Here is a 12,623-nt window from a genome sequence, read left to right on the forward strand (position 1 = left end):
ACTGCTGTTGGCTGTGAGGCGACAGTCTGAGGGGATGAGAGGGAGGAAATCCACAACTGGGAATGCTTGTGGAGGAAACCCAGACTGCCGTAGAAGCAAGGTGCCACTGTTGAGTGACATGCAGGGGTGGAGCTGCCATTGCAGCCTTTCTGTCCACGTGCGGGCTCCCTGCCCTGCCAGGTACTAAGAAAAGCCCCCACCAAGGCTGACCTTCTTGTGTTAGCCACCAGGCACTAGGAAAGGTTGCCACTAGGGCCAGATCTCTTGTGCCTGTGGCCACCAGCTTTCCCAAGCACATGTTGCCACTGGGGTCCCCATGACCCAGACAGTCATGCCACCTCCACACCCTGTCCTCACTAGGGCAGACCCAAGTGCTCCAGGGCAGCCTCAGGAGCAGACTCCTTTGGGTGCCCCATACACAGAGGTGAGTCTAAATCCACAGATGAGCCCAAGGGGTGGGGTGACTAAGAAATAGGAAAAAGAGCTGTCCGTACAGCTGCACAAGCCACAGATTAAATCCCTGTGATCAACTTGGTAAACCCTGCACATATGGAATATCTGGATGGACAACGAGCATTCCCAGAAAGGAAACCAGTCGAGCGTTAGCAGCTGTGGACTTTGGAGACTAGTACATGCAGGAGTTGGGCCAGGTCAGAGTCTGAGCTGCCCCCACAGTGCCCACAGAAGAAGCAGAGACCTACCTAGAGCTCTGAAGGGCCTTCTGGGGAGGTGGACATTGGCTCTGACTCATGGGTGGGGGCAAGGACACTGACAGCTGAGACCCCAGGAAAATATAATTATTACTATTTTTTTATGTTTTGTTCTGTTGTTTTTTTATTATTTGTTAAAAAAATTTTATACTTTTTTATTTTTCATATTTCTACATCACTTTTTTGTTCTCTTTTTTCCTTTTTTTGTTTTGCTTTTCTTTGTTCTGTTTTGTTTTTATCATTTTTCTTTTGTTCTATTTGTTATCTTTTTTATCATTTTTGTGTGTTTGTTTTGTTTGCTTTTTCCTTCAGTTTGGATTCTGCTTTTGTTTTGTTTTTTATTTTTTGTTTTTGTTAGTTTTGTTTTTAATTGTTTGATTTTGTTTGGGGGTTCTTTTGTTTGTCTGGTTGGTCTCTTTTTTTTGTTTTTTCTATTTTTTTTGTTTCTTTGTGTGTGTGTGTGTTTGTTTTGTTTGTTTTTGTTTGGTTGGTTTTGGTTGTACCATTTGGGGTTTTGTTTTTCTGTTCATTTATTTGTTTGTCTGCTTTTAATTGTTGTTGTTGCTGTTGGCTCGTTTTTGTCTTTGCTATTTGTCTTGGGTCTTGTTTGTATGTTTGTTTTCATTTGCTTTCTTCCAAACATTTATTTTTTCCCCTTTTTTTGCTGAGCCATGTGGCTTGTGGGGTCTTGGTTCCCAGGTCAGGGGGTGGGCCTGAGACTCTGGGGTAGGAGCACCAAGTCCAGGACGCTAGAATGCCAGAGAATTCCTGGCCTCAGGGAATATTAAATGGTTAGAGCTCTCCCGGAGGTTTCCATCTCAACTCTAACACCTGGCTCCACCCAACAGCCTGCAGGCTCCAGTGCTGAATGCCCCACACCAATCAACAAGCAAGACAGGAACCCAAACCCAGCCATTAGCAGACAGGAGGCCTAAAGTCATAATAAGCCCACAGACACCCCCAAACACACCACCTGACATGGCCCTTCCATTCAGAAGGACAAGATCCAGCACTACCCATCAGAATGCAGGCACCAGTCCCTCCCACCAGAAAGCCTACACAAGCCACTGGACCAACCTTGCCCACTGGGGGCACACATCAGAAGTAAGAGGAACTATGACCCTGCAGCCTGCAGAGAGGAGACCACAACACAGTAAATCAGACAAAATGAGAAGACATAGAAATATGCTGCAGAAAGGAGCAAGATAAAAACCTGCAAGACCAAATAAATAAAGAGGAAATAGGCAATCTACCTGAAAAATAATTCAGAGTAATGATAGTAAAGATGACCCAAAATCTCAGAAATAGAATGGAGAGAATACAAGAAACGTTTAACAAGGACCTAGAAGAACTAAAGAAAGAACAGTGATGAACAACACAATCACTGAAATTAAAAATACACTAGAAGGAATAAATAGCAGAATAACTGAGGCAGAAGAACAGATAAGTGAGCTGGAAGATAGAATGGTGGAAATAACTGTGGCAGAGCAGAATAAAGAAAAAAAAATGAAAAGAAATTAGGACAGACTCAGAGACCTCTGGGACAACATTAATGCACCAACATTAGAATTATAGGGGTCCCAGAAGAAGAAGAGAAAGAGAAAGGGTATGAGAAAATATCTGAAGAAATTATAATCAAAAACTTCCCTAATATGGTAAAGGAATAGTCAGTCAAGTCCAGGAAGCACAGAAAGTCCCATACAGGACAAACCCAAGGAGAAACACACCAAGACACATACTAATCAAACTAACAAAAATTAAATACAAAAAAAATATTAAAAGCAGCAAGGAAAAAACAACAAATAGTATACAAGGGAATCCCCATAAGGTTATCAGCTGATCTTTCAGCAGAGACTCTGCAAGCCAGAAGGGAGTAGTAGGATATATTTAAAGTGATGAAAGAGAAAAATCTACAACCCAGATTACTCTACCCAGGAAGGATCTCATTCAGATTTGACAGAGAAATCAAAAGCTTTACAGACACGAAAAAACAAAGAGAATTCAGCACCACAAGACCAGCTTTTCAACAAATGCTAAAAGAACTTCTCTAGGCAGGAAACACAAGAGAAGAAAAAGACCTACAAAAACAAACCTAAAACAATTAAGAAAATGGAAATAGGAACATACATATCAATAATTACCTTAAATGTAAATGGATTAAATGCTCCAACCAAAAGACACAGAATGGCTGAATGGATACAAAAACAAGGCATATATATATATGTTTTCTACAAGAGACCGACTTCAGACCTAGGCACACATACAGACTGAAAGTGAGGGGATGGAAAAACATATTCCATGCAAATGGAAATCAAAAGGAAGCTGGAGTACCAATACTCATATTAGACAAAATAGACTTTAGAATAATGACTGTCACAAGAGACAAGGACGGACACTACATAAGGATCGGGGGAGCAATCCAAGAAGAAGATATAACAATTGTAAGTATATATGCACCCAACATAGGAGCACCTCAATGCACAAGCCAAATGCTAACAGCCATAAAGGGGGAAATTGACAGTAACACAGTAATTGGTGGGATGTTAACACTCCACTTACAACTAGGGATAGATCATGCAGACAGAAATTTAATAAGGAAATACAAGCCTTAAATGAAACATTAGACCAGATAGACTTAATTGACATTTACAGGACATTCCATCCAAAAGCAGCAGAATATGCTTTCTTCTCAAGTGCACATGGAACATTCTCCAGGATAGATCACATCTTGGGTCACAAATCAAGTGTCAGTAAATTTAAGAAAATTGAAATCATATTAAGCATCTTTTCTGACCACAGTTCTATGAGATTAGAAATCAATTACAGGAAAAAAAAGTGTGAAAAACACAAACACATGGAGGCCAAACAGTATGCTACTAAATAACCAAGAGATCACTGAAGAAATCAAAGAGGAAATAAAAAATTACCTAGAAACAAATGACAATGAAAACACAAGACACAAACCTATGGAATGCAGCAAAAGCAGTTCTAAGAGGGAAGTTTATACTAATATAATCCTACCTCAAGAAACAAGAAAAAATCTCAAATAAACAACCTAACATTACACCTAAAACAGCTAGAGAAAGAAGAACAAGCAAAACCTAAAGTTAGTAGAAGCAAAGAAATCATAATGATCAGAGCAGAAATAAATGAAATAGAAACAAAGAAAACAATAGCAAAGATCAATAAAACTAAAAGCTGGTTCTTTGAGAAGATAAACAAAATTGATGAACCTTTAGTCAGACACATCAAGAAAAAAAGGGACAGGACTCAAATAAATAAAATTAGAAATGAAAAAGGTGAAGTTACAAGAGACAACACAGGAATACAAAGGATCATAAGAGACTACTACAAGCAACAATATGCCAATAAAATGGACAACCTGGAAGATGTGGACACATTCTTAGAAAGGTACAATCTCACAAGACTGAACCAGGAAGAAATAGAAGATATGAACAGACCAATCACAAGTACTGAAATTGAAACTGTGATTAAACATCTTCCAACAAACAAAATTCCCGGACCAGATGGCTTCACAGGTGAATTCTGTCAAACATTTAGAAAAGAGCTAACACCTATCCTTCTCAAACTTTTCCCAAAAATTGCAGAGGGATGAACATTCCAAACTCATTCTATGAGGCCACCATCACTCTGATACGAAACCAGACAAAGATATCACAAAAAAAAAAAAACAGGCCAATATCACTGATGAACACAGATGCAAAAATCCTCAACAAAATACTAGCAAACAGAATCCAAAAACATATTAAAAGGATCATACACCATGATCAAGTGGGATTTATCCCAGGGATGCAAGGATTCTACAATATATGCAAATCAATCAATGTGATATACCACATTAACAAATGAAGAATAAAAACCATATGATCATCTAAATAGATGCAGAAAAAAGTTTCAACAAAATTCAACACCCATTTATGATAAAAACTCTCCAGAAAGTGGGCACAGAGGGAACCTACCTCAGCATAATAAAGGTCATATATGGCAAACCCACAGCAAACATTATTCTCAATGGTGAAAAACTGAAAGCATTTCCTCTAAAATCAGGAATAAGACAAGGGTGTCCACTCTCACTGCTATTATTCAACATAGTTCTGGAAGTCCTAGCCACAGCAATCAGAGAAGAAAAGAAACAAAAGTAATCCAAATTGGCAAAGAAGAAGTAAAACCGTCACTGTTTCCAGATGACATGATACTATACATCGAAAATCCTAAAGATGCCACCAGAAAACTATTAGTGCTAATCAATGAATTTAGTTATGTCACAGGATACAAAATTAATACACAGATATCTCTTGCATTCCTATACACTAACAACAAAAAATCAGAAAGAGAAATTAAGGAAACAATCCCATTTAACATTGCAACAAAGAGTATAAAATATCTAGGAATAAACCTACCTGAGGAGGCAAAAGACCTTTTTGAAGAAAACTATAAGATACTGATGAAAGAAATCAAAGATGACACAAACAGATGGAAAGATATACCATGGTCTTGGATTGGAAGAATCAATATTGTGAAAATGACTATAATACCCAAAGCAATCTACAGATTCATTGCAATCCCTATCAAACTACCAATGGCATTTTTTACAGGACTAGAACAAAAAATCTTAAAATTTGTATGGAAACACAAAAGACCCCAAATATCAAAAGCAATCTTGAGAATAAAAAACGGAGCTGGAGGAATCAGACTCCCTGACTTCAGACTATACTATAAAGCTACAGTAAACAAGACAGTATGGTACTGGCACAAAAACAGAAATTACATCACTGGAACAAGATAGAAAGCCCAGAGATTAAACCCATGCACATATGGTCAACTAATCTATGCCAAAGGAGGCAAGGATATACAATGGAGGAAAGACAGTCACTTCAATAAGTGGTACTGGGAAAACTGGACAGCTACATGTAAATGAATGAGATTAGTACACTACATAACACCATACACAAAAATAACTCAAAATGGAATAAAGACCTAAATGTAAGGCCAGACACTATCAAACTCTTAGAGGAAAACATAGAACACACTTTGACATAAATTGCAGCAAGATCTTTTTTGACCCACCTCCTGGAGCAATGAGAATAAAAACAAAAATAAACAAATGGGACCTAATGAAACTTAAAAGCTTTTGCACAGGAAAGGAAACCATAAACAAGACAAAAATACAATTCTCATTTTGGGAGAAAATATTTGCAAACAGAGCAACTGACAAAGGATTAATCTCCAAACATACAAACAACTCAAGCTGCTCAATATCAAAAAAAGAAAAAACCCAATCCAAAAATGGGCAGAAGACCTAAATAGACATTTCTCCAAAGAAGACATACAGATGGCCAACAAACACATGATAAGATGCTCAACATTACTAATTATTAGAGAAATGCAAATGAAAACTACAATGAGGTATCACCTCACACCAGTCAGAATGGCCATCATCAAAAAAACTACAAACAGTAAATGCTGGAGAGGACATGAAGAAAAGGGAACCCTCATGCACTGTTGGTGGGAATGTAAATTGATACAGCCACTATGGAGAACAGTATGGAGTTTCTTAAAAAACTAAAAATAGAACTACCATATGACCCAGCAATCCCACTACTAGGCATATACCCAGAGAAAACCATAATTCAAAAAGATACGTGCACCCCAATGTTCATTGCAGCACTATTTACAATAGCCAGGACATGGAAGCAACCTAAATGTCCATCAACAGAGGAATGGATAAAGAAGATGTGGTACATATATACAATGGAATATTACTCAGCCATAAAAAGGAATGAAATTGGGTCATTTGTAGAGACATGGATGGACCTAGAGACTGTCGTACAGAGTGAAGTAAGTCAAAAAGAGAAAAACAAATATCGTATATTAATGCATATATGTGGAGTGTGAAAAAATTGGTATAGACAATCTTATTTACAAAGCAGAAGTAGAGACACAGACATAGAGAACAAACGTATGGATACCAAGGAGGAAAGGGGACGATGGGTTGAATTGGGAGATTGGGATTAACATATATACACTATTTTTTAAATAAATTTATTTAAGTATTTATTTATTTTTGGCTGTGTTGGGTCTTCGTTGCTGCACATGGGCTTTCCTCTAGTTGTGGCGAGTGGGGGCTACTCTTCATTGCGGTGCACAGCCTCTCATTGCAGTGGCCTCTCTTGTTGCAGAGCACCGACTCTAGGTGCATGGACTTCAGTAGTTGTGGCTTGCGGGCTCTAGAGCGCAGTCTCAGTAGTTGCGGTGCATGGGCTTAATTGAACTGTGGCATGTGGAATCTTCCCGGACCAGGGCTGGAACCTGTGGCCCCTGCGTTGGCAGGCGGATGCTTAACCACTGTGCCACCAGGGAAGCCCGACATATATACACTATTGATGCTACATATAAAATAGGTAACTAATGTGAAACTATTGTATAGCACAGGGAACTCTACTCAATGCTCTGTTGTGACCTAAACGGGAAGGAAATCCAAAAAAGAAGGGATATATGTATACGTATAGCTATACAAAGAGCTGATTCACTTTGCTGTACAGGAGAAACTAACACAATATTCTAAAGCAACTATACTCCAATAAAATTGGAAAAAAAAAAGGATGAATAGCCTCAGTAGATTCTCTGATTACCCTAAACTGACTGCTACCATGGTCAGTGGCTGAAAAGTTTGAAAATAGGACTTTTACATAGGAGCGCACCAGTGTCACAGAAATGCCCAGCTCTGGGGATGAATGACCCAGAACAGGCCACCCTCTCCATGAACATCCCTCCTCCATGACCTGGCAGAGGATTAGAACAGAGAACACTGAGCATCGCTTCCAAATCACTGTTTGGTTGTCACAGTGTACTTAGGCTCTTACGGCTATAAAAAGGCAGGAGTACCTGATTACGGCTCCTTCAGCTTGGATCTCCGAGTTTCAGACGTTCAAAGCTAACTGGGTAAAATGTGTCTGCTTATTGTAGAGGGCCCTATTATGGTGGAGGAGTGAGTATACTTGGGAGGAAGGGAAGTGGACTCTCAGGACGAAAGTAGTGAGAGAAGCAGGGGAAGTAGACCAGCCACCAGTCCCTGGGGGAATCAGTTGGCTTGGATGGGGTCTGGATAGGCAGATCTGGTATGATGCTACCAACACCCAGTTGCAAGGGTGAGGTCCTGAGTAGAGGGGAGACAGTGGACTCAGGTCAGCACGTCTAAAGAGGTGGGAGGGGCGAGGAGGCGGGTCTAGTATCCCTTGGGCAATCCGAGAGGACTGGAGCGGGGTCTGGGGGCGGAGCCTGTCACGCAGCTTATAACTGCTGGGTTCCACACGAGAAGGCTAACCTCGTCCTGTGTACCAAGCGGTCTCAGTTCAGTGGTCTACCATTCCCTGGTCTTCAAGCCTTCGGGTGAGGATGTGCGGCCCCGCCAGAGCCAGAGGACTGTGGGGACGGGAGGGCGTGGCGGCCTCGGGGCTGGCGTATCGGGCCTGCTGGAATTGGAGGGGCGGGGGTTGGGACGGGCGATTCGTATCTGCGCCTCCTGGCGAGTCCGCGCCTTTGTCTTTGCAGCGCTGGCTTCTGCGCGCAATGCAAAATCCTCCCTGGGGCTATCCCGGAAAGGTCCGAGGGGGGAGCCCCCAGAGCGGCCAGTCTGCTGTGGCTGCAAGTCCGAGGCTGAGGGGATGAGGAGTGTGGGGCTCAGAATGGGCCTTCTGGGGTTGGCCCTTCGCTCTCTCCCCTCCCATGGCTGTTAGGTTGGACTGGGCTCCTGACAATGATGATAGTTATTTTAAAATATTAAGCAAATTGCTGCTAACAAAGTGGCTTATGTGCCCAGCTCTGTTATTATTTTAAGTCCCTGTTTCCCCACCTCTGGAGATTGGCAGCCGATCGCTCGTCAAAGGAGGGTCTTAGGATGACCACAACGGAAGGGAGGCATAATCGGGACGTCTGGCTGCTTGAGGGCCTCTCCATTCTGGTCTGGGCAGTAGACGTGTCTTACCCCGCCAGGGTGGGGCCAAGCATGGCCAGGAAAGCTCTGCTTCTCGGGCTCAGGGGTCTCCTATTGTCTCTTCTGGACAAAGCCGGAAGGATCACAGGGCATCTCCTAGCCTCATCTCCTCCCCTCTTCCCTTGAGAAGAAAATATGGTGAAATAAAAACCAACTGTGTCTGGTTTATCCCATTCTGCTGAAGTCCTGAGTCTGATTATAATTAGCTGTGCTGTCTTACAGCGTTTACAAACTAGTGCCATAAGGAGCCATCATGAGACGTGTCATTAGTTATGATGGGATTAAATCCCCTCCTTCCCTTATTGCAGCTCCTTAATCTACTGTCTTTGAAAAGGCAGATGAAATGGAAAGAAACTAGTACAACTTATGCCACCGTTTATTGTGTGCTGCTCCCTAACCCCCAAGAAAAATCCCCCCCAAAGTAATTGAATATAAAGTGAAGGTGCTCAAATAGTGCTATCTCCTGTTACAAATTCATTCCTGGTTAAGCCCAGTCCTTATTTTTTCTTCTATCTCTTATCTGCTCTTGTGTTTCTATCACCTCCATTTGACCTTCCCTTTGATTTTTAAGTCAGACATATTGACTCTGGGTTTTAGAGCATCTTGGTTTCTATCATCCTGATTCAGTGGCTTTTACTGCCTATCGGAAGTGGGGTAATGATGTGGAATTCAAAGCATTTTGATAAAACCATGGCTTTCCCAAAATGTGTGCTGTTTTCTTGTTGAAAATCAGAAGATAAAATATATATTGATATTAAATGTGAGAATTTGGGGTTGTGGTCCATTAGTATGATAATAGTTTTTCCAGTTAATTTAAAACATTTTTTTCAGTCTTTCTTTTAGTCAAGATGAGTGGTAAGCCAGACTTGTCTGAAGTGGAGAAGTTTGACAGGTCAAAACTGAAGAAAACTAATACTGAAGAAAAAAGTACTCTCCCCTTGAAGGAAAGTAAGTCATGGGGCAGGGGAGTTTCTAGTGAAGAAAAGCAATGGTGAATATTCATAGGTTCAGTAAATAAACTATTCTAGTAAATTTTGCCACAAAGTAAGCAATAATTATGTAGCCACTGAATTTAATGCAATGGTTAAAAATATCAAATAGTTGTTTAATTACTTGGGTTATATAAGTAGTTCTTACATGATAAACCCAAGAAGTAATGGGGGAATAAAAAACTATTTTCTTCTTGGAAAATCACTAAAAATCACATTACAACCAATTTTGGAATATTATACTTAGCACTAGAAAAATCTTAATTTTTTCAATTTTATGGTTATTTGGAATTTTCTGCATCTAGCAGTTTAGGTCCATGATCTTATTCCTAAAGAGCTATACAAACTCTGCAGTTTTGGTTTTCTGTACCTGACAACAAGATAAGGCAGAGAACAAGTTTAGATCTTGGGTGTACTTGGGCCTCCCAGACTGAAGGGATCAGTTTTGCCTTTGGGAATTACAGCCTGATGGAGAAACTCCAAGCATATTCACAAAACTAAGGGGCACTTTTTGTCATGTTGCTATTATCTGAGAGTTTCTAAGTTAGTCAAAATTGTCTGAAAGGGTGTCACTTCCTAATTATATAGTGATAGATAAATCTGAGGAAAATACTTCACTTGCTCCTCAGTCTCAGAATATTCTATGGAAAAAATGGCAACAGCATAAATCTAACTCTGAAATGGAAAAAAAGACACAGTTGATGCAGATTCTAATGTTAAGGTGGTTAACACACACGCACACACGCACACACACACATACACACACACACCCAACTGAGGATTTGCAGTTAGTGCCTTGGCATTCTAAAATTAAAGCAGGTATGGTAGCCTTCAATGACTTGGCAAAGAGTGGCAAAGAACTCTCTTGGAAGAAACTGAACTTAATCTTAGGAAAATATCCTTTAATGATTGTTTGTGTTTGTCTTTTTTTCCAGCTATCCAGCGGGAGAAAGAGTGTGTTCAAACATCGTAAAATGGGGATCTCCTCCCAAGAACAAATTTCAACATTGCCTGAGTGTCTTGGTTTTAGGCATGTTTTTTGTAAACCTATGTGTTTGTAGAGATTTTAGCCATTTTCTGATGTCTTCTCATCCATAATCCCTGGTTAAGAGGTCAGGGGTAGCCAATGTTCCCTTACTTTCATTCTTAAACTTTCCATTGGTGCATAAATTCCAGCCCGCTGATGCTGTCAATAATCACACTATTGATAATATTTGTGCATCTAGTCTTTGCATCCCTAAAGGATAAGCAATTTTTAACTTTCTACACTGGATGTATCCATTATTCCATAATCTTCATGAAGTGGCATGCATTTGCAGCTTCTCACAGTTTATTTCACTTCTAATGTAGTGATAAAATAATAAATATAATTATGTTGAGACTCCTGTGGTTGTCCATTCTTAGTGGTCTTCTAAGGACTGAAAGTACAAAAGGGTACTCTTCAGCCAAACAAAATGGTTGAAGGAAGGCCACTTTAGCAGACTAGTCATGTGGAAAAGGCTCTTCTCTGTCCAGGTCCAGTGGGTTCTGACTTGCTTTTTTCCATAGTTGGAATCATAGAATTTGAGAACCTTGGGAGAGGAGGTAATGTGGACTAGTATTCTTATCTTGGAGATGAGGAAATGAAAACTTGGGGTCTGAATTGATCTTTTAAGGTGAATAAGGATTGGGATTTAAACTGAGTTCTCTTGTTTTCTGAAAGTGTTTTTCAACTTGATGAGAGGAGACCCCCAAGGCTGGGGTTGGTTAGGGAAGGGGGCAAGAAACACTTGATAACACCCACTTTGCTAAGCACATCATATCTTCTATCGAGCATAAACTCGGATATCTAATATCTGCTAATGACCTGCAGCACTGAACCTCTGGTCTGGTTCTTGTCCTGAACAGAATCCACTGTCTTATGAACCAATCATTTTTGGTGTTCATGGTAAGCACAAGGACATATAAATGGGAGTGTCCCAATCCCTGCCCATATGCAATATTTTATCACTTTCAATTTTTAAAACCCAGTCATTTATAATCCCACCAGTTACAAGCATTAGCATTTGTGTGTATAACCATCCATACCCTGGTCTATTAATATATAGGCATACCTCAGGGATAGGGATATTGTGGTTTCAGACCACTCCAATAAAGCAAATATTGCAATAAAGTGGGTCACACAAAGTTTTTGGTCTCTCAGTGCATATAAAAGTTATGTTTACACTATACAGTTGACCCCTGAACAACATGGGTTCGAATTGTGAGTCCACTTATACACAGAATTTTTTCAATAAATATGTGGAAAAATGTTTTGAGAGTTGCCATAATTTGAAGAAACTCACAGACAAACCACATAGCCTAGAAATATCAAAAGATTAAGAAAAAGATATATCATGAATGCATAAAATATATGTAGAATACATATAACATAGAAAATATGTCTTAATCAACTGTTATCAACAAGGCTTCCAGTCAAGAGTAGGCTATTAGTAGTTAAGTTTTGGGTGAGTCAAAAGTTATACATGGGTTTTTGACAGTTCCAGGGTCAGCGCCCCTAATTTGTGCATTTTCAAGGGACAACTGTACTGTAGTCTATTAAGCATGCAATAGAATTATGTCTAAAAAAACAATGTACATTCCTTAAGTAAAAAGCACTTTATTGCTAAAAAATGTTAATCATCATCTGAGCCTTCAGTGAGTCATAATCTTTTTGCTGGTGGAGGGTTTGAAATATTGCAAGAATTACCAAAATGTGACACAGGGATATGAAGTGAGCAAATTACCAAAATGTGACAAAGAGACACGAAGGGAGCAAATGCTGTTGGAAAAAAATGGAGCTGATAGACTGGCTCAACACAGGGTTGCTGCAAACCTTCAATTTGTAAAAAAACCAAAAGCAAAAACTGTTGCAGTTGTTCAGTCAGGGAC

The 12,623-nt window shown here is 40.0% G+C and overlaps 1 protein-coding gene across 1 annotated transcript; it reads left to right on the top strand.

Annotated features, from left to right (window-relative positions):
* Positions 1 to 9,572: 9,572 nt before the first annotated feature.
* On the top strand, positions 9,573 to 10,818 carry LOC309796795 (thymosin beta-15C-like; the record flags this gene model as incomplete). The annotated part of the gene is made up of 2 exons (XM_082610136.1): positions 9,573 to 9,672; positions 10,649 to 10,818. The coding sequence occupies 2 exons, from the start codon at positions 9,573 to 9,575 to the stop codon at positions 10,684 to 10,686; spliced, it is 138 nt and encodes a 45-aa protein (XP_082466262.1). The 3' UTR covers positions 10,687 to 10,818.
* Between the last annotated feature and the right edge of the window lie 1,805 nt (positions 10,819 to 12,623).

The sequence above is a fragment of the Mesoplodon mirus genome (genome assembly GCF_964341445.2).
Source record: "Mesoplodon mirus genome assembly, chromosome: X".
Taxonomy (NCBI): domain Eukaryota; kingdom Metazoa; phylum Chordata; class Mammalia; order Artiodactyla; family Ziphiidae; genus Mesoplodon; species Mesoplodon mirus.